General features: G+C 35.7%; 1 protein-coding gene across 8 annotated transcripts in view; it reads right to left on the bottom strand.

Moving 5' to 3' along the window:
- The window catches only part of PCDH15 (protocadherin related 15), a 1,788,406-nt gene that overhangs the window by 311,846 nt on the left and 1,453,775 nt on the right, over nucleotides 1-22,785 (bottom strand). For all 8 annotated transcript variants that reach the window (XR_012417282.1, XM_065521086.2, XM_065521087.1 and 5 more), the window contains one exon: nucleotides 16,350-16,482. Coding sequence is in view for 7 of the 8 variants with exons in the window: in XM_065521086.2 (XP_065377158.1) it covers nucleotides 16,350-16,482 (133 nt within the window). In the remaining variant the exon portion in view is untranslated. The remainder of the gene's footprint in view (nucleotides 1-16,349; nucleotides 16,483-22,785) is intronic.

Genomic DNA, 22,785 nt, shown 5'->3' with positions numbered 1-22,785 from the left:
ACATTTTTAAAGTGATTTGACAGTAATTTTATATATGTTGAATCTAATAGTTAAAAATGGCTTTCATTTTACATCTTTTGTATTTCATTTTTCTAGTAATTCATTTAAATGTACCCTTCATAATAGAGACTTTAAGAAGCACTGCTCTAGCATGCAAGTGAAGGAAATGGTTTAGACAGACATGAGGAGTGCTAATTTTTAATTACTGAAGTACAAGTATCACAGGATTGTTAGGGTGTTGCTTCGCCAGCTGGAAACTTCTGTGGCCAATAGCACCTTCTACCTGAGGATGGCCTGTACCTGCTGGGCTTGTTCTACCTACTCAGCCTGACAAGCTGTGCTCAGTTTGTGCTACTGGCCCAGATCCCACATCTGCCAAGTGTGAGCCAAAGGCAGAGTGGCAAAGGTGCCTGCATCTAGATGAGGGGAATACGGTGGCTTGTGGAAGCTTGGAGATGCCAGGAACTACAGAACCCTAAGGAAGATGTCACAGCCCTGGTTTGGGAAGCCCTTAGATCTGGGTTCCCTAAAGGGCCATAGCTCTTCTCTCTTTCTTGTTGTCTGCATTGTGACATGGGGGAGGGGGTGCATGTTTCAGTCCTGTTTGTCTTACAGCTCTTCTTTCAGTCCTGCCCAATAAGCAGGTCCTGAGTTTTTGTCTGACATCTAGAAGAATGAGGAGCATAGACAACTGGAGAGTGAGCAAGGCACAGAGGAGTTTAACTGAGTGGCACAACAGTTCTCAGGAGACCCAAAGTGGGTAGCTCCTTTCCTCAGACAGGTAGTCCCAGGTCCAGCTGTCAGTGGAGAGGAGACCCACAGTGTGTGGCTCCTTTCTGCAGGCAAGTTGTCATGTCATCTGCTGGAGTCTGGCTGAGTCTGGAGGTTTTAATGGGCCTCGGAGGGGAGGAAGTGCATGCTGATTGGTCCATGGGCAGCCAGGGGCAAGACCAAAATAAGCTCACTAAGTTCTCATTCTGATCTGCCAAACTTACAGCTGGGCCCCCAGGCTATTACTATATCATTTTTCATAGAACTAGAAAATACTATTCCAAACTTAAGTGGAAGTGAAAAAGAGCACAAATAGTCAAAGCAATCTTAAGCCAAAGAACAAAGCTGAAGTCATCACATTACCTGTATTCAAATTATACTGCAAGTCTACGGTAACCAAAACAGCATGCTACTGGTAGAAAAACAAACTCATATACTAATGGAATATATTGGAGAACACATAGAAAAGCCACATATCTACAGCCATCTGACCACTGACACAGTACACAAAAATAGCCAATGACGAAAAACTCCCTATTAAATAAATTAAAACACCTGGCTAGCCATACATAGAAGAATGAAACTGGATTCCTACTTTTCATGGTATAAAAAAAAAGTTAACCTGGCTGGGAGTGGTGGCTCATGCCTTAATCCCAGCCCTTTGGGAGGCCGAGGCAGGTGGATCATGAGGTCAGGAGATCAAGACCATCCTGGCTAACATGGTGAAACCCCGTCTCTACTAAAAACATAAAAAATTAGTCGGGTGTGGTGGCAGGTGCCTGTAGTCTCAGCTACTAGGGAGTCTGAGGCAGGAGAATGGCGTGAAGCTGGGAGGCGGAGCTTGCAGTGAGCTGAGAGTGCACCACTGCACTCCAGCCTGGGTGACAGAGCGAGACTCTGTGTCAAAAATAATAAATAAATAAAAATAAAAAAATTAATTAACCCAAGATGCATTAAATACTTAAACTAAAACCTAAAACTATAAGTCCTAGAAGAAAACCTAGTTAAGTTTTATTTTTTTCTTTTGCCAAAATGATGAATTAGAGGCTTTGGTGTGCCTCAGTCACTTGAAAATAGCAAAATAAACCATAAAAATGAGCTCTGTGAACTTTAATTTAAGAAGAAAAATGTGAATCCAATGGAATTATGAAGAATACTCCAGATCCTGGAGAGGTGAACACCAGCAAACAGCTCCCATGATGGTATCCAGTTGATAAAAAGAAAGAAAGAATAAAGAAAATATCCCACCTGCATGAAAAAGTTACAGAAATAAAAGTGCCAGTGTCTCCAGATAAGAAAACATCAGTGCAAGAATTTTGGCATCATGAAAATCTGAATGTAGTGATACCACTAAAGGATTCTGCTAGCTTTTAAGCAACGGTCCCTAACCAAAAGGGAAACTCAGAAATGACAGATAAATAATATAAAACATGGATTGCAAAGAAATTCAATAAGATCCAAAACAAACTTGAAAATTGACACACAAAAAAATTCTAAAGCAATTCAGGAATTAAAGGAAAAGATAAACGTCTTAAAAAGTAATCCATCACAGCTTCTGGAATTGAAAAACTCTCAAGGAATTTTAAAATATAATCAAAAGCTTTATTAATAGACTTGCTCTATCAGATAAAAGAATTTAAGAGCTTGAAGATAAGTCTTCTGAAGTAACCCATTCAGACAAAAATAAAGAATAAAAGAATTTAAAAAAACTTACAGTGTCTTGCCCGGGTGCAGTGGCTCAGGCCTGTAATCCCAGCACTTTGGGAGGCCAAGGCAGGCGGATCAAGACCATCCTGGCTAACACGGTGAAACCCTGTCTCTACTAAAAACACAAAAAATGATCTGGGTGGGGTGGCAGGAGCCTGTAGTCCCAGCTACCTTGGAGGCTGAGGCAGGAGAATGGCGTGAACCCGGGTGGCGGAGCTTGCAGTAAGCTGAGATCACATCACTGCACTCCAGCCTGGGCAACAGAGCAAGACTGTCTCAAAAAAAAAAAAAAAAAAAAAAAAAAAAAAAAAAAAAAAGCACAATGTCTTCAAGAAATATGGGATTATGTAAAACAACCAAATCTATTAATTATTAGCATTTCTGAGAGAGAAAGAGAAAAAGAAAAAGAAAACAACCTGGAAATTACATTTGAGGGAAAAATTTAAGAAAATTTCCCTGATCTTGTCAGAAAGGTAGACATCCAGAAACAAGAAATCAAGAGAACATCTGTGAGATACTATATAAAATGACATCACAAGGGTATACAGCCACCTGACTGTCCAAGGTCAATACTAAAGAAAATTTCTTTTTTTTTTTAAAGCAGTATGATCAAAATAGCAAATTTCATTCTGTTTTCATAATTATTATTATTATTATACTTTAAGTTATGGGATACATGTGCAGAACATGCTGGTTTGTTATATAGGTATACACGTGCCATGGTGGTTTGCTGCACCCATCAACCAGCCGTCTACATTAGGTATTTCTCCTAATACTATCCCTCCCCTAGCCTTCCACCCCCTGACAGGCCCTGGTGTGTGATGTTCCCCTCCCTGTGTCCATATGTTCTCATTATTCAACTCATACTTAAAGGCAGCTAGAGAAAAAGGAAAGATCACCTACAAAGGTAACCCCATCAGTCTGAAGCAGACTTCTGATCAGAAGACTTACAAGCCAGGGGAGCCTGGGGACCTATTTTCAGCATGCTTAAAGAAAGCAAATTCCAACCAAGAATTTCATATTCCAACCAAGAATTTCATATTCCATCAAATTAAGCTTCTTATGCAAATGAGAAATAAAATCTTTTCCTGACAAGCATGTACTAAGAAAATGTGTTACCACTAGAAAGCCTCACAAGAGACCCTAAAGTAGTTCTAAACATGGGAACAAAGAGCCATATCTGCTACCACAAAAACATACTTAAGTACATAGCCCACAGACCCTATAAAGCAACTACAAAATAGAAACTAGAAAGTTACCAGCTAACAACTTAATGATATAATCAAAATTTCATATATCAGTATTAACCTGGTACATAAATGGCCTACATACCACACTTTAAAGGTACAGAGTGGCAAGTTGGATTAGAAACAAAACAAAACACAAGACCCATATGGCTGCTATCTCCAAGAGACCCAGCTTTCATGTAATGATACACAAAGGCTCAAAGTAAAGGATTGGAGTAAGATCTACCATGCAAATAGAAAAGAAAAAGAACAGGGATTACTATTTTCGTATCAGATAAAACAGAGATTAAACTAAAAACACTAAAAAAAAAAAAAAAAGACAGGAGCAACATAATGATAAAGGGTTCAATTCAAAAAGAAGATTTAACCTAGAATATATACACACCCCATATTGTAGAGTCTGGATTCACAAAACTAGTACTTCTAGACCTATACAAAGACTTAGACAGTCACACAATAACAGTGGGGGAGATCAAGACCCCACTGACAGCATTAGACAAATTGTCAAGGCAGAAAACCAACAAAGAAATACTGGACATAAACTCAACACTTGAGCAACTGGATCCAATATGCATCTATAGAATACTCCACCCATGTACCACAAAATATACGTTCTTCTCATCTGCACATGGAATATACTCCAAAATTTACTCGTTGCTCAGTCATAAAGCAAGTCTCAACAAATTAAAAAAAAAAAAAAAGAAATCATATAGCACCCGTATTCTTGGACCACAGTGGAATAAAAATAGAAAGCAATACCAATAATATTTCTCAAAACCCCATGATTACATGAAAATTAAACAGCTTGCTCCTGAATGACTTTTAAGTAAACAACAACATCAAGTCAGAAACATAAAAAAATTATTTGAAATAAATCAAAACAGAAACAACATACAAAAATCTCTGGGATGTTGCAAAAGCAGTGTTAAGAGGAACGTTTATAGTGATAAATGCCTACCTCAAAAAGTTAGAATGATCTCAAATTAATGATAAAACATCATACTAGAGAAAGTAGATAAACAAGAACAAATGAATCCCAAATATAGAAGGAAAATAAGATAACTCTAATTAGACTTGAACTGAATGAAATAGAGACCCAAAATTCCACATAAAGGATAAATGAAACCATAGTTTCATAGTTGGTTCTTTGACAGGATAAACAAGATCAATAGACAATTAGATTAATAAAGAGAAAAAAATAAAAATTCAAGTAAGCACAATCAGAAATGACAAAAGTTGTGTAATGTCACAGCCGATCACACAGAAATACAAAACACCCTCATAGACAACTATGAATATTTCTATGCACACATACTAGAAAATCTAGAGGAAATGGATAAATTCCTGGAAACACACAATCTCTCGAGATTGAATCAGGAAGAAATTGAAACACTGATGAAACCAATATTGAGTTTGAAAAGTGAATTAGTAATAAAAAACCTAATAGCTAAATAATAATAATAATAATAATAATTATAATAATAATGAGCCCCGGTCCGGCTAGATTAACAGCTGAGTTCTACCAGAGGTCCAAAGAAGAGCTGATAGTAATTCTACTAAAACTATTCCAAAAAATCAAGGAGGGGGGATTCCTACCTAACTCATTCTATGAAGCCTGCATCACCTAATAGCAAAACCTAGCAAAGACACACACACACACACACACACACACACACACACACACTAAAACTACTGGCCCATGTCTCTGAAGGACAGAGACATGGCCTAAATGCCACACTTAAAAGTTATTTCATATTCCATCAAATTAATTCTCAGCAAAATACTTATTTACACATCAAATTTAACAACACATCAAATAGTTAATTTACAATGGTCACGTAGGGTTAATTCCTGAGATTCAAGGTTGTTTCATCGTATTTCAATATATGCAAATCAGTAAATGTGATCCGATCACATTAACACAATTTAAACTAAAACCATATGATCACCTCGAGAGATGCAGAAAAAGCTTTCAACATAATTTAACATCCCTTCATGGTAAAATCCCTCGAGAAACTGGCATCAGAGGTACATACCTCAAAATAATAAAAGTTATCTACAAAAAACCCATAGCCAGCATCACACTGAATGATCAGAACTGCAAGCATTCCTCTTGGAAGTGGATCAAGACAAAGAGGACTTGTCTCACCACTCCTATTCAGGACAACACTGGAAGTGCTATTCAGATGTTAAACATTTTTTTTTTTTTCATATATTTGTTGGAAGCAAGAGGAAGAAACAAAAGCATCCAAACAGTGAAAAAAAATCAGACTATCTCTCTTCACTGGTGATATGATTTTATACCTAGAAAACTCTAAAGACTCTCTCAGTAAGTTATTAGAACTGATCAACAATTTAGCAAGGTATCAGGATACAATCAATGAACAAAAATCCATAGCAGTTCTATACACCAGTAACTAAGAACCAAATCAAGAACACAATTCGATTTACAACAACCACAAAAGAAGTAAAATACCTAGTCATAAATCTAACCAAGGAGGTAAAAGATATCTGCAGGAAGAACTACAAAATTGCTAAAAAAGGAACACTTGACAAAAATAAGCAGTGTGAAAAGGACTCCCTATTCAATAAATGGAACTTGAACAGCTGGTGAGCTATATGCAGAAGAATGAAATTGGATACCTACTTTTTATTACATACAAAAATTAACTCAAGATGTCTTAAATATTTTAATGTAAGAACTAAAACTATAAGAATCCTAGAAAAAAACCTAGGAAACACTATTCTGGACATCACTCTTTGCAAAGGATTTATGACTAAGTCCTCGAAAGCAACTGCAACAAAAACAAACATTGTTAATTTGGACCTAATTAAACTAAAGAGCTTCTGCACAGCAAAAGAAACCATCGACAGAGTGAACAGATAACCTACAGAACAGGAGAGAATATTCCCAAAATATGCATCTGATAAAGGTCTTATATTCAGAATCTACAAGTAGCTTAAAGAATTAAACAAGCAAAAGCAAATAATTCCATCAAAACATAAGTAAAGTACATGAATAGGTACTTCTCAGCAAAACGGGATACAAGTGGCCAAGAAATATATGAAAAAAAGCTTAATATCACTAATCATCAGAGAAATGCAAATCAAAACCACTATGAGATACCTACTCACATCAGTCAGGGTGGCTACTATTTAAAAGTAAAACAACAACAGATGATGGGAGGTTGCAGAGAAAATGGAATACTTACATACTCTTGGTGGGAATGTAAATTTGTTCAGCCACAGTGGAAATCTGTTCGGAGATTTCTCAAAGAACTAAAAATAGAACTACCATCTGACCCAGCAATGCCACCCAAAGGAAAACAAATTGACCGAAAAGACACAGGCACTTGTATGCTCATAGCAATACTCTTCATGATAGCAAGGAAATGGAATCAACCTAGGTGCCCATCGGTGGTGGAGCATATAAAGAAAATGTGGCACATATATGCTACAGAATACTATACAGCCATAAAAAAGGAAATCGTGTCCTTTGTAGCAACTTGGATGCAGCTGGAGGCCACCATCCTAACTGAATTAACACAGAAATAGAACAACAAATATTGCATATTCTCACTTATAAGTGAGAACTAAATGTTGCATACATGTGGACATAAACTTGTTAATGAAAGACACTGGGGACTATTAGAGGTGGCTAGCTGAGAGGGAGAGTAGCAAGGCTGGAAAAGCCAACTGTTGGGTGATATGCTAACTACCTTGTTGGCAGGATTAGTTGTACCCCAAACATCAGCATCATGTGATATACCAATATAATAAACCTGTACATTTACCCCTTGAATCCAAATATAAATGGAAAAATAACGAATGGCAAAATTAAAAGAAAAACAAAAAATATATTTTGCTAAATGAAATAAGTCAGACACAAAAGTACACATACTATATGATTCCACTTATATAAGGTAGCTAAAATAGTCAAATTAATAGAGACAGAAAGTTATATGGTGGGTGCCAGGAGCTGCGGGGAGTTAGTGTTTGGGGAGTTAGTGTTTACTGGGTATAGAGCTTCAGTTTGGGAGGATGAGAAAGTTCTGGAAACAGATGGTGATAATGTTGCACAAAAAATGTGACTGTACTTAATGCCACTGAATTGTGTACTTAAAGATGGTTGTAACGGTAAGTATTGTATTCCATATTTTTATTACAACTACAATAATAAAAAGATATGTAGGAATTTGCCAGATGAACAAGATGGAAAAGGGCATTGCCAGTGAAATAAACATAATGAAATCTGAAAAAACAAATAAGAAAAGCATCTTTGATTGCAAAAGAGTGAATTGCAAATATCCAAAGTAATCCTTGTAATATAAATGACATTATAAATTGTACGGTGCAGTGCCTATGATTCATGCACACTGTACCTGAACCAGCTGTGAAACATTCATGAATCATAAACTCCTGTATCATCTTCAGAGCAAAAATGCATCCTATTTTACCAGAAATACTCATCAAAAAAAAGGAAAGAGAAGTAAAAACCCCGAAATTTCTAGGACCTTTCAAAGATATCAGAAAAACAAATTAATACCTCTGACAGGACCTGTTAATGCAGAGGGTCATGCTGTAAGACAGTTTGCATTTAATTCAAACTGTTTTGGAATAAGATCAATTCTGTAGTGAGATCAAGGCAGCAGAAATTTTTCTTCAGGGCTAAAAATAATAATTCCTTGAGGCACAGACGTTAAATTCCATGGCTTCTTGAAACTATTTAAAAAATGAGAAGAATGGATAAAGATTAAAAGAAAAAACATTCTGTAAGCTGACAAAACACCTTTTTAGACTTACACCCAATTCGTGCATTAGTCAAATGTGTATGTGTTTGTTTTGTTTTGTTTTGTATTGTTTTCCTTCAGGTAACTGGAGGTGGCAACATTCACCTTCTCGGTCTGCTTCTCACCATTTTCTATTTTCTTCTGCTATTTATCTCTAAGTGGTTATACCTGTTATTGCAGTTGCCAGCAAGGAAAAGACAGGAAAAGGAAAGAGAATCAAAGCACCAGAGTTAGTCACTTCACTGGTAGGTGGAACCAGAAGTTTTAAAGCAGTAGCAAAATTTATATGTTCTCAGTGTCAGTGGACACTTTCTGTATAATAATTTTATTTCGCTTTTGTAAAGAATCATGAAGCAACCACAAAAAATTAAATCAAGACTTATCAAGTAGATGTTTGAAAGAAAAACAATGATTCACCTTGTAGGTAGATGTACTTTGCTATTGAAGGGATTGTTGGCAAGTCTAAGCAAAGCTGAAGGGAATAAGGAAATTTCGGTCCTTAGAATAGACAGCATAGAATAATAGTACAGAGAGTATAGGGTAGAACAGCTTGCATTTGAATACGACATCTGCAACAGGATTCTATTTGACATAGGAAAAGTTACTTCTACTTGTTGAGAATATTAAAAATGAAGAAGCTTTCAAGTGCTTAGTGTAGTTCCTGGCTTATGGTAGCATCAATTAAAATTAGGTACTGATGCTTTTATTATTAATATTGATCACTTAGCCATCTGTATCTTGAGCATCCAAAGTGTCAGTTTGTTCTTTAAATTGCAAGTGACCTTTCTTTCTCAATAGAAGAGCTAGTAAAATCATAAAGTGGATGATATTTCTTGGAATGTCTCCATTCCCCTGTATTCCTTTACATTTCACCTTTTTTAATCCATTATTGCAAATGCCGAGTACCTTCTTGTTCACCCTAAAACGTTTTATGAGTTTATGAGTTAACAGGAAAACAGGTTCCTTTTCAAAAATTGGAATAAAAAGAACTACCATTTATTATTATTATTATTTTATTTATTTATTTATTTATTTATTTATTTTTTTGAGACGGAGTCTCGCTCTGTGGCCCAGGCTAGTGTGCAGTTGTGTGATCTCAGCTCATTGTAACCTCCGCCTCCCAGGTGCAACTGATTCTCCTGTCTCAGCCTCCCAAGTATCTGGGATTACAAGTATGCACCCACACGCCCAGCTAATTTTTGTATTTTTAGTAGAGACAGGGATTCACCATATTGGCCAGATGGGTCTGGAACTCCTGACCTCAGGTGATCCAACCCCTTAGGCCTCTCAAACACTTTTTTCTACATTTCAAACTCTTTGCAATTTACCTGCTATCTCATTTAATCTCCTCTTCCCTACCCTACACACAACCAACCTCCCTCCTATTAACCAACCACTTAAAATTCTGCCCCCTTATGTACTTTAAATACAAAGGATAAAATAGTCCCCATTATTTTAGCAAATATTTATTGAATATATTCTTGACATGTGATCCTGCTTGTATTTTTAGCTAGCTAATGTGAGATACATCTTTGACATGGTTAAATGTATGATCCCTTAATCCAATTTAATATAATAAACTAATGCTTCATTATAGGAGTATAAACATTTTTAAAAATATATTTTATATTATAAAGTTGGCTTTATACTTTACATAAATATAATGGACACTTTCTGTTTATTTTTGAATGATTATCAATGTCATACTGAAAGGGTCAGTACATCCGACCTTTCACAAAAAATGTAAAAGGTCAAATGTAAAAATTGTAGGCTTTGTGGTTCACACATAGATTCTGCATATTATTCTTCAATTTTCGTCGTTTGGTTCCATATTTTTGTTTGTTTACATGTTTCTTACAAACCTTTTAAAATGCAAAAAGTATTCTATCTTACTTGTCTCTCAAAATACAAGCCATTTTACCCAGGAACTGTACTTGGTCAATCTCTGCTTCACTATACATGTTCTTTGTTATTTTAAAATCAATACTGACATATTTCAAGTAAATTGTTTTCACTACCACTCATTTTCAGATGTAAGTCAATAGGTTAACATAAATAAGAAAGTAGCAGCCAAAAAAAAAAGAGAGAGAGAGAACAATAAGAAAAACATTTTAAGTCAAAGGAAAATTGCCAGTTTTTATCTCCTCCTAATTCCCAATCCTTCACTCCTAAAGGAACATATTAAGTGCAAAGAATGTCATACTTTTATTCCATTCCCCATATATACATTTTTATCCATTTGGCAAATTGTGGTTGAATTTCTCTTGGGATGACTTCACCAGTAGTAGGTGAATGGATCATTTAATTCAACACTAGTTCATAAGTGATTTTTCTTTTCAATCAGGCACACACTCACTGCTGATAACTGCATATTTTGACTATTTGTAGAAGTGCTAAAGGAACTAAGAATTTTACGGTAAATAAGCCATGTCGGAACAAATATCAAGGCCTCGAGAATAGTATACTTTATAACTTTGCTCAACGCATAATGTAGGAAAATATCCAATTAGGAGTCTAGAAATGGAGTGAGGCAGGGCCAGCTGAATATTTTGTTTGATATTTAATTGTTAACTCTTATAGTACCTTCATAAAGTTTCCAAATCTTTTTTCTTTTCTCTTGCTTTTGTTGTAAATACAAAAGTCTAAGCCCGCATTATATTATACTCAGTTTGAATATGGAATATCAACTCCTTAAGAATAAAATGAAACAGTCTAAGATGCTTTCAGGCTTTTGTATTGATCATCTCCATTTCTGTTGTGTAGCTGGTTTCATCAATGATGTCTCAATTTATGTCTATAATTGTTATTTTGCAAAACGGTCTCATTTTAATTAATATGATGCCTTACTCATTATTTTTTAATTATTTTCTTCATTATTTTGAAACTAATTTTGTTTCTAAGGACTGGGAACAAGGTGGGTGGATGTGATCATCTCATACATGTTCTTGTCTTTTTTCCTTTTATTTTCCCTCTGTTGCTGGGATAGAGAGGATGAAGAAAGAAAAAATGTATTTGTTAAAGGAATTATCTGTATTGAGGTTGCTCTAGGATTACTGTGCTAGAGGAATGACTCCCAGTAAATTCCACCATTAAGAGGCTCAATATCAAGCAACAATCCTGTGAACTAGTGGCAAGTTATGGAATTCTAATGTATCTTTTAGTTAATGTCCAGGTGGTAGCCTCGTCTTACATCTTGATGTGCATACTTCTCTTCTTCACATGTTGCAGTGTTCTTTATTTTATAATTTATAATTAGAAGCACAAACTCTGAGATTTATGGATCCAGGCAGGATCGATCTCACCTACAATACTGGGCAAGATCTTCAAGGGGACAGCTCATGCTTTCTTGTCAACTGCCCAGTCCACCACCACATTTCTCTCCAATGTTCTCTCCCCTGTTTTAGTTGTACTGACTCAAATCTAAGCAGCTATTCGATTAGAGTATTGAATGGTGATCTTCCCTTTTTGGGTGAATTTCTCTTGGATTTTGTTCTCTCAATCTTAGCCAGATTTTTTCTATAATAACACTTGACTAGCAAAAATTTCAACCTCATCTATTTATAAAATAATGTTATCTAGTACTATTTGAGACCTCTCTTACTTGGATTTTTTAGAGTATTGTACTCAGAATCAGGAACTTTTTGAGATAAAATCTGAGAAATTAATAACTTTTGCTCAACTGTGCTTTATTCAGGTTTTTATCTGTATTCTATTCTATAATCTCCAAGTGAGGAAAATAGTCAATTCATATTTCTCTAAAGTGTTTCTTCATAAGAGCCTTAAAACAAATGTATATATTTTTAAACATTAGTACATTTACCCCAATATAACATCACAAAATTAACCTTTGGAAAATACAGAACTAATGTAATACAAAACATTTACATCCTTCCCAAAACAGGTAAAATAAACATAATAGTTCTCTACAGCCTAATCTAAAAGAATGTGATGTAGTGGATAGGGTCCTGAGTTTTTAATCAAAACGAGAAAAACTAATATGACTCATAAACCTTTCTGTTTCGGAGTCTCATTCTTTTCATTTTCCTGATGATAACGATAGTAAGATCCACCTGTTTGTTTGGGCAGGTTAATGACCAAGTGAAATGACGCATTATACATTTGTCAAAGAAATATAGCCTCTTAAAAGAAAGTTAACGCAGCTGATGTTCAGTAACATATCTCGGTTTGTAAGTAAAAAATTAGAAATAAACTGAAATAAACAATCAATACATATTATGGTAACAACAAGTAATAATTTGAATTAAGATAACTTGTTGAACACTGATTTATCAAACTCTATGAACTAGCCCATTTTTTAAATTTATAGTTTGTTTGTTATTAGAAAAACATTTCCCTAGATAGAAGCTGCTCCATTATTCTGAAGGGAAGTACAAATGATGAAAAGCAGAGCTGGAGATGATCCATGATGGACATACAGTGTGAGTAAGAAATATATATTATTTGTTTTAAATCACTGAGATTTTGAGTTTGTGTATGTATCCCTAATATGAGCCAACTATCCTTAATGATACCATAAGCAAAGAATTTAAAGTAAATAAACAGTGCATGACCCCATATTAAGTGCCACACTAAGTGTTAATTACATCTCCTTGGAGGTAAACAGGGGACTGGTTCCAGGACGTCTGAGTATATAAAAAATCCACACATTCTGAAGTCCCACAGTGGGTCTTATGGAACCCTTTGTATACAAAAGATTGGCTCTCCAAATAGGCAGGATTTATATTATATTTCTCAAAAAATCTGCATATAAGTGGATCTGTGCATTTCAAACTTGGGTTGTTCAAGGGTCAACTGTGTTACTATTTTATGGGATGAGACGGCAGAGATGACACATGGAAACTTTATGTCTAAAAAAGGAGAAATATGCAAATGGTGGTGGGGTGGGCCAAATGGAATGTGAGTTACATGAAAAGGTAATTTGGAAGGAAATAATGCTTTTGTGAAGAAGAGAAATACTTGAATATTTGAGTATAAAACATAGTTTTATTTAGTACCCTTGCCTCTCTTTAGTATGATAAAAAAACATAAAAAATTCAGAGAGACAAAGAGGGAGGAAGCTGCTTGAGTGAACATACTCTGGTGATGTAAATACTTGAGGGAATTCTCTCTGTATTGGGTGGTGTGCTGATGAATGCTTAACAAAAAAACTTTGAAGTGAAAGACACTGATTTGTTGTATTTGATGATTTCTTTGGCATAAGTATGCCCACCATAGCAATGTTTAGCTGGTAACAAGACATAACTGCACACAGAGTCAGGAAGAGATGCACATGACTGGCTCTCATGATTTCGCCGTGGTCTGGCTCCAGCATTTGACTGTGACAAGTTTCACTGGCCGGTCAGAACTCTGGAGGAAAAACATCTACCTATAACTAACCCTGATCAGCATAACAGGTTTGAGAAAGCTCTAGTAATATTTTCCTCAAGTGAACGTCATCAATACAGCCGTCAGGCAAAACAGCATTCATGCACTGAGGAAAATCACTGCTTCTCAAACAACTTTTAGATAGCATAAAAGGCCCATTCTTAAAAGCAGAAGTGGGAAGGGGGGAAACAAGAATTGTTGTCTGAAAAGAAATCACTTAGATCTCCATCAAAACAGATTAGTTTGAAGCCAATTTGCTGCTATCTTCAAAACTATATTTCCTCACAAATTCTGTCTTCCAAATTGAGCAGTGAGTCAGCAGTAGGTAGTGCTAGAGTGTGAAAAGGATGAGGACAGAGGCAGCCAGGGTACCTCTAATGCATCTTCTTATTTGAAGAGTAATTTGATGGAAGCTTTCCAACTTTTAGGTCAGTAGCTTAAATGCAGTCTCAGTTGATCATGAACAAAAGTGGGTGGTTAGTGGCCTGTGAAAAGTACTTTCATGGTATCACCCTTGTTCTTTCTAATAGAGACTGCCACTACAGTTGGCATCCTTTCTTTTCCTTATACCAGAAGCACAAAGGGTGAATAGAAATGTCATTTCAAGTGTTTTTTCAGCCTTTGTACCAGAGAAATTTGAAATATGAAAAAGACCAACTTCTTTTCATCTTTAACTCACAGGGAGAATTATTGAACTATAATATGTTTCCTAAATCTTCCTGGATTTTATTAAAATGAAACCTGAGCCACTTTATAAGTAAAATTATGTCTTACTTCATAGGAAGTTAAATTACATAAAGGCACATACTTGAGACATATTTAAATATAAAATGTATAATTTCTTGACCTGAATCTTACACATGTAAGATTTATTTTATTTTCCTTTTCTTTCTCTTATTTTATTCTTGCTTCAATAAATGAATTCCCATGAATGTAAAGACAAAGATCTTATTATTCCATTAAATGAACATGTCTTAATATTTGTTTTTTTCTATTCTTTATCATTACAATAATTTGACTTTTTTTCTCCTAAAGAGACTGTAGGTTTTATTCTCTTTCTTTTAATTATTTCACTAAAATCCTCCAAATTTCCATATTACTAATATCTCTACCTTCATATAATTTTGTTTCAATATTAAATGATCAATTAAAGCAAACTCTCTCTAAGTACCTGGAGAAAAGCAACAGAATAAATATTAGCGTAGAGACCCAAAGAAGTACTTGGTAATGCCAAGAAAATTTCAGTAGCTATTAGTAATCAGTAGGATATAACAGAAATCGCCGTTTTAGAAGTGATGAAAACTCAATCAACTGATTTTAAGCATCAATTACTTTCTATGGGGTTAGCTTTCCACATCTCAAAAATAAGATTGATGTGTTCTGTTATTTTTGCATCATTTTCAATACAAGCATTCTATGAAATCTTCACTTTTATATCACCCAGATTTAAGTGAGAGGGTGTTAATATTCGAATGGGATTTGAGCAAGATGTAGCTGTGCCTTATGTCATGTCAGCTGATGATAAAGATTGATGCTGGAATTTTCCTGAGTCAGTCATGTTAAAATCTCCCCTAGGCTTCAAGGCCAGCTTCATGAATTCTCATATCAGCAACTTCTGCAATTCCCATGTAACATCAGAAGATAAACTCTGCTCTCTGAACATTCATGTATAAAACAATGCATCATCTTATGATTCTTACGATTGACATAGCAAAGTGAAAATATATCAACACCATATTTAGCCCAACTTGAAGCTGCATATTCAAAGATAGAGCTTTTCCTGGCCAAAGATACTTTGGTCAGAAATATATAAACAGTGAACACCAAGCTATCATCTTGCAAGTAATATATATGCTCATGAATCTCTAGCTACAAATAAAAATATCAGCTAAAACTACCCCCTTCTCATAAATGAATAAAAAACAGCAATTACAAGATTTGCCTATGGCCATGAAATGAAGTGGGGCTTGTCTCAGAATTAAAATGCCTACCATCAGCCTTTGAGTACAAAGTTAATTCCCCTATACAAGACTGCAGCAAAAATAAATCCAGCTGGAGAAAAGGCATACAAAACAGAAAATAATAGTCAGCTGCAGACTCTTTGGATCCAAAGTACAAAATATTCAAGTACGTGTTTCCAATCCCTTCATTCTCTCCTGTAATGATTGCAGCTAATCCCTACCAGCCAAATGTTAGTTCTTCAATTGTGGTGATCAATAGAATAGATTAGCTGTGGAAACCCTCCATCCATATTACCCTTGCTTTCCTTTCCAGATGGAACTTTCATTCACTAGAGTGGAGGCAAGCATGTGAGGTTTTTCCCTCCATACACAAATATAAACTCATTAAATGCCAAGCTTATCACTTTAGAATTTACAGACAGACAGACAGACAGACACACACACACACACACACACACACACACACACACACCCCCCAAGGAACATACCTGTAGATTTAATAAAACAGCACCAACCCTCATGGCTTCACTAATTTCAAGGCTATACATCAGCTGTGGGAAGCGAGGAGGGCTTTGATTATTTGGTGGAAGCACTTCAATGTACACAGTGCAGATGGAGTGCCTGCAGAGAAAGAGAGGCAAACAAGATGGTTACGAATCTGCATCACATTTAATGTTAGGCTGCATTGTTTATTCACTTGTTGGGTTTACTGGAGAAAAATTTTCCAAATTTCATGAAAAATAGTAAAGTCAAAATGAAAGGATAGAAAAATAAAACTACCACCAAAGTATAATGGTGCTACGAAATCATCTCAGTAAAAGAAAAGTAATTGCCTCCAGTATCTGTTTTTCCTACTTAGATTAATAGTGTAAATTAAAATGGAATAGCTATATAAATAAAGTTAATAAATTAACTTGCCTCGACTTCTGACTTTGTTTTTAATGCTTCTCTAATAGCAAAATCATTCTATAAACATCTGGTAATAAGAGCTGTCCTTGGGGCTTTTTTCCTCTTAAAACAGCAGGGGGAGTATTGATTAAAATAACACACAAAAAAAATTACGGGCTGTGTTTTACCCGTTCTGTTGCTGAGGTCAATGGCTTACTGTAAGTGTATCTCAGGAGTCAGGATCATAAGGAATCCTATGTAAAATAGTTGCAAACAAAACTAAATATGTTTTAAAATCTTCTCTAAAAAGCAAAATATGATAAGCTAGGAATCAGATTTAATAAAGCCCTTAATATTAACAGGAGCTTTTCTTAAAGGAAAAGATACCTTATCATTACAAGGAAAAAAAATTGGCATTGACATAGTCAACTTTTTTGATATCTCTGAACTTTGAAATTTTTATAAAACAAAACTTGAAGAAGCATGTTAGTCAAGGTTTGTAAGGTGGAAACATTGGCTGAAATATATCAATGAAATCTGAAAATTTATAAGGTTAGCCCTCTATTGTGAAAAAACATATGTGTACATACACACACACAGATATATATACACACAAATATATACACATACATATATACACTCATGCGTACATACATTTTGTACAAACATACCACCACTGCCTAAGATGTATGTTTGAATTTATTTTAACAAAGTCATGATTTAGTTCAAAATACATTTGTTATAATTTCTATTTGGGGATGAGAATATTTATTTATTTATTTATTTATTTATTTATTTATTTGAGATGGAGAGTCGCTCCACAGGCTGGGCTGGAGTGCAGTGGCATGATCTCTGCTCATTGCAACCCCCACCTCCCGGGTTCAAGCGATTCTCCTGCCTCAACCTCCCAAGTAGCTGGGATTACAGACCTGTGTCACCATATCCGGCTAATTTTTGTATTTTTAGTAGAGATGGGGTTTTGTCATGTTGGCCAGGCTGGTCTCGAACTCCTGACCTCAGGTGATTCACCTACCTCAGCCTCCCTAACTGCTGGGATAACAGCCCTGAGCACCACGCCTAGCCTAGAAACTTCTTAAAGTAGTCCCAAACTCTTTATGGCATGCTTCAATTAAAAGACATGGTCACCAAAAATATTTGCCTGAGTTTATTAACTAAACCATTCTACTTTTCAAAACCTTTTAAAAGAAATTCAGCCCGGGCGCTGTGGCTCACGCCTGTAATCCCAGCCCTTTGGGAAGCAGGTGGATCACAAGGTCAGGAGATGGAGAGCATCCTGGCTAACACGGTGAAACCCCGTCTCTACTAAAAATACAAAAAAAAAAAAAATTAGCCGGGCGTGGTGGCGGGCGCCTGTGGTCCCAGCTACCCAGGAGGCTGAGGCAGGAGAATGGCGTGAACCCGGGAGGCGAAGCTTGCAGTGAACCAAGATCGCACCACTGCACTCCAGCCTGGGTAACAGAGCGAGACTCCGTCTCAAAAAAAAAAAAAAAAAAAGAAAGAAAAAAAGAAAAAAAAAACAACAACAACAACAAAAAAACGAATTCAGAACATGGGCACTAAAATTTCGTTTTATAGCTTGTCACTTTATAATATACCTAAATTCAAGTTGTTTTTGAGCATATCATCAGTAGATAGATAACAATAGAATAGTAAACATAAAAGCCACCGTGACTTTAAAAAATTTCATGGTCGGGCGCGGTGACTCACGCCTGTAATCTCAGCACTTTGGGAGGCCAAGGCGGGCGGATAACGAGGTCAGAAGTTCAAGACCAGCATGACTAACATGGTGAAACCCCGTCTCTACTAAAAAACACAAAAATTAGCTGGTTGTGGTGGCCTGTAATCCCAGCTACTCAGGAGGCTGAGGCGGGAGGGAGAATTGCTTGAACCCGGGAGGTGGAGGTTGCAGTGACCCGAGATCACGCTATTGCACTCTAGCCTGGGCGACCAGGAGAAACTCTGAATCAAAAAAAAAACAAACAAAAAACAAACAAAAAAAACCCCTCATACCTACATTTATCATGATATTGTTCTAAAGTAATCTCACTTTAAATTGAAATATTTTAAACTTTTGTAATTAGTTAAAATATCTGTATTCATTTCTGTCTCTGATTTTATCTATTTAGTATCAAAATTTGCCAATAAAATTAATCAGATATTTCTTAAATGGATTCAAACAGATGATGAAATGTTGCTTTTATAATTATAATTATTAATGTGAACACGAAACAATGGGAAGTTACAAAATTTATAGTATACTGCAAAGATTCCCACTTCCCATGTTGTGAGAACAAAGGAATTGTCATTTTGAGGTAGACCTAACATCCTGCCAGGTGGTGATCTGACCCCAGAAGCAGCCCCAAGATGTAAAACATTTTCCCTGATATTACCCTTGAAGATCTTGGCTTATTTTAGCCTCTGTTGTTGATCAAGTTTTTAAAACATTTTATGAATCTCTTCTCTTTCTTTTCTGTGATAGTACATTCTCTATGCATAACAAGTCCTACAACACTATCGGTAATAACAGTAGGTGAGTGATGTTGAACACAGAATTTGTAACCAGATATTCCTGAGTTAGAATTTTGGTGCTGCCCTCAGTGATCTAGAGCAAATCACTTCTTTCAGTTTCATTATTTCCACATAATAAATGTAAATAATAATAACATCTAAGGTCATGATAAAGATGAAATAAGTTTATATATTTGTATATATAAGTACATGTATACATATATATGAAACATACTTTTATAATTTATTATTAATAAATTACTCAAAATAAGGCTTAAGGTTACTTAGTCTACTTTATGAATAGTGTAAACAATCTTGCATATTCCTTAGTTACATCCTTTATAATACTGTAGATATTTTAATTGAATCCTTTCACTTGGCTAAATTCCTACAAAGGCACGATACTCCTTCACCCCTCCCCAGCATGGGGTATGTTGGTGTTAGAATTTGAGCATGTTGTCTCATAATCTTTAGGGTAGGATACAAGAATCTACAATTTTTACAAATTTCCAAGGTCCTACTTATAGAAACTAGAATTTGAAGACCACTGCTTCAGAATCTCATGAAAAGTACAATACGTAGACTCACCTGTTTTTTTTTAATTACCTCAGGAGAAAACTCTATAAACTCACCTAACATCTTCAATAACCCTGGATCCAAGAAACTTCCTCAATGTTTAACTATTTTTTTTTTACCTGGAACATATCTGTACTGCAGATTCGAAGCTTTCTTTCAAAAGCTAGGCCCCTTTCTGCTTCTGATATGCTTTAGATTTTCAGTTTACTGGTCAAGAATACTTTATAGAGGTTTTACAAGAATATCAGTGTCTTAAGGCTTCTGAAAGCATAGTTAAACTACACTTGCACTTTTTTATTTCTTTATTCCTTTCCCTTTCATTATCTTCCCATTTTAGAGGGCTAAAGTGTGACAATACTACAATAAGGACCTTAAACTCATATGAGGCACTTGGATATTTGTCACAGAGAAGAAAACTTTAAAATGCTGAAACAAAGAGGACTCTAGACCCAGACAGAACACAGAGACAAATTTTAGCCCAACAGGACCATCTCCTTGATCTGTCCTTACTCCTTTGCCTTCTCTGTTCTTTTCCACAATAATTCAAAAGGTAGTATTGCTAATTATGTTTTCCTCCCTTATTGGATGTGAATCTTAGTTATTTGGAGGAGATCATATCTCAAGGTCTTGCATTTTTCATCTGCAACATCCTGGCACACCCCTACAATGTGTTTAAATAAGCACCAGGTTTCTTGTGGGTTATTGCCTTTTAAAATGCTATCTCCTTTTTATCCCTGATGTCAGCACAGTGTCAGAGTTAGCTTTCCTAAAATTGAATACCAATAGTATTAACAATAAAATAATAGCATTTATGCTGTAATAAATAGTAGTAATTCAACAGCATCATTTAAGCACTTACTAAAATAGGGCAGTCACTATATAAATAAAAATACTTTATGCAAGCATTTTGTATTCACATTTTATAGCTAGTGCTAAATGCATAACACTGAGCATATATATGAGACAAATTTTATTTTTGTAATATAGCCAGAATGATAGAGATAAATCTCCATTTCTAAAAACGAACATCATAAAGCTTTATTATATTTCATCTGGTAATAAAGGTCAAAGTAGAACAAAAGAGGTAATATATTTCTTATATACTCTTGAAACCTACCCAATAGTCCCATAAATAGTTTTTTGTTTTTTGTTTCTTGATAAACATAGAAATTGACCCTTCTGATCTTAAAGCTTGAAACTTACATTTGTTTTATCTGAGCTCCTTTCTCAGGAAACAACCTTCAGGCCTCCCAAAAAAAAGTATCAAAGAACTGAAACTCACCAGATCACCACATCCAATGTCACACCCCTCAATCGTCACACCCCTCAATCATTATGATTGTTTCCTTGCCCCTCCCTAGCTCCTGTTTTCTTACACATTAACGATTCTTCCCTGCTATGTAAACACTAATTTTAGTCAGTCAGTGAGTTGAATTTGAGATTGTTACCCATTTCCTCAGCTACAGCACTGGATTAAAGTCTTCTTCTTTGACAACAATTATTGTTTCAGTGATTGGCTTTTTGTATTACCAGCAGCATAATCTAAACTGAACCCCTAGTGTTCCTGTGACAGATTTTGGTTACCTGACAGGAACACATTGCTTGTGTCTTGGCGGCCTTGAGTCGAGTGTCTCAGAAGGCCTCCTAAGCAGTTGCCCACCTGATTTTCACTGGAGGTGTTTCAGTTTCTTTCTGGCCGAACAGCAGCTACCCCCAACTACATTCCTGATTGTCTAGTCAGAACAGCATTTGAAATTTGACATCTGCATCCAGATAGATGAGTGTCAGTTCCTTTGTGGTCCTGGACAGCAGGATCCCCTCCTCTCAGTTTGAGAATTTTTTAAAGAAATTTTTATTTGTAGGTTGAACAAGCCCAAATGACTGAGAGTGGGAAGTACCCTGTGTTCGTATGGACACTTTTTGGGGATTTCAGTATGAACGCTCTTGGGAGCTTGTTTGTAATTGTGGTGTGTGTGTATGTGTAAGCAAGTGTGTATCTTTTGTGGGTACCAGACAGTGGGATTGGCTCCTCTCAATTTGAGAAATTCCTAAGAAATGTTCGTTTGTGGGTTGATCAAGCCCAACCAATAGAAAGAAGCAGCACCCCAACTGTTTCAGTTTGGACACTCTTAGGGCTCGTTTGTTGTTTCAGTAGTTGGATTGTGTTGGTGATTGTGCGTATTTGATATAGTCAGAGGAAACTAGAATTCAGTAAACTAACTTTCTTTAAACACGGTTTGACTCCAGTATTCTTTGGAATCTGGAGTTTGCTATTGAATGGGAAAGAGTGACAGAGTTCCATGTATCCAAGCTTTTGCACTACTGCTCTAACCACAGTTGGGCCTGGTCAGTACGTGATGTTCTCGTGTGTCTCTTGTGGTGGTGATTGGTCCCAGTGTTCTTTGGAGTCTGGGGAGGTTTAGCCTTTAAAAATCAAACTGCCATGAAAACTGTTCTACCCAAAATTTTGATTCACAGCCTTCACTGGATTAAAGAAAGTGTGGCTATGTAAACCAGTGAGTTTGTATTGCTATGTCACGGCTAGAGTTCTGAGGTAAAATGGACTGGATTTTTATGTGTGTTTGTATGTGTCTTAATGTGTTTATGTTCATATATTATGGGTCGTTTTTTTTTTTTTTTTCTTTTTTGTCTACGAATTTGGTTTATAAATGAAAGAGTACACATAAAATAAGTAAGCCCAAAGTATTTTTCAAGTTCAAATGACTTAAGTAAACCACAATAAACAAGCTGGCTTTAAAATTTTTGATAAAAAAAAAAAGAAATGTCTTTAGAATTGTCAGCATACATTTTTGTCTGGGTTTTATATATGACTCTGCTATATATAATTGAGGTGTCATGGTTTGGCATAGAAGGTTATAAAACTATAAACCCAGCCAAAATAAAATGATCTTGGTTTGTGTACCTTCTTTG

Source organism: Macaca fascicularis, chromosome 9, assembly GCF_037993035.2.
Source record: "Macaca fascicularis isolate 582-1 chromosome 9, T2T-MFA8v1.1".
Classification (NCBI taxonomy): domain Eukaryota; kingdom Metazoa; phylum Chordata; class Mammalia; order Primates; family Cercopithecidae; genus Macaca; species Macaca fascicularis.
Note: the sequence above shows the minus strand (reverse complement) of the source record. Positions and strands in the feature narration are given on the sequence as shown.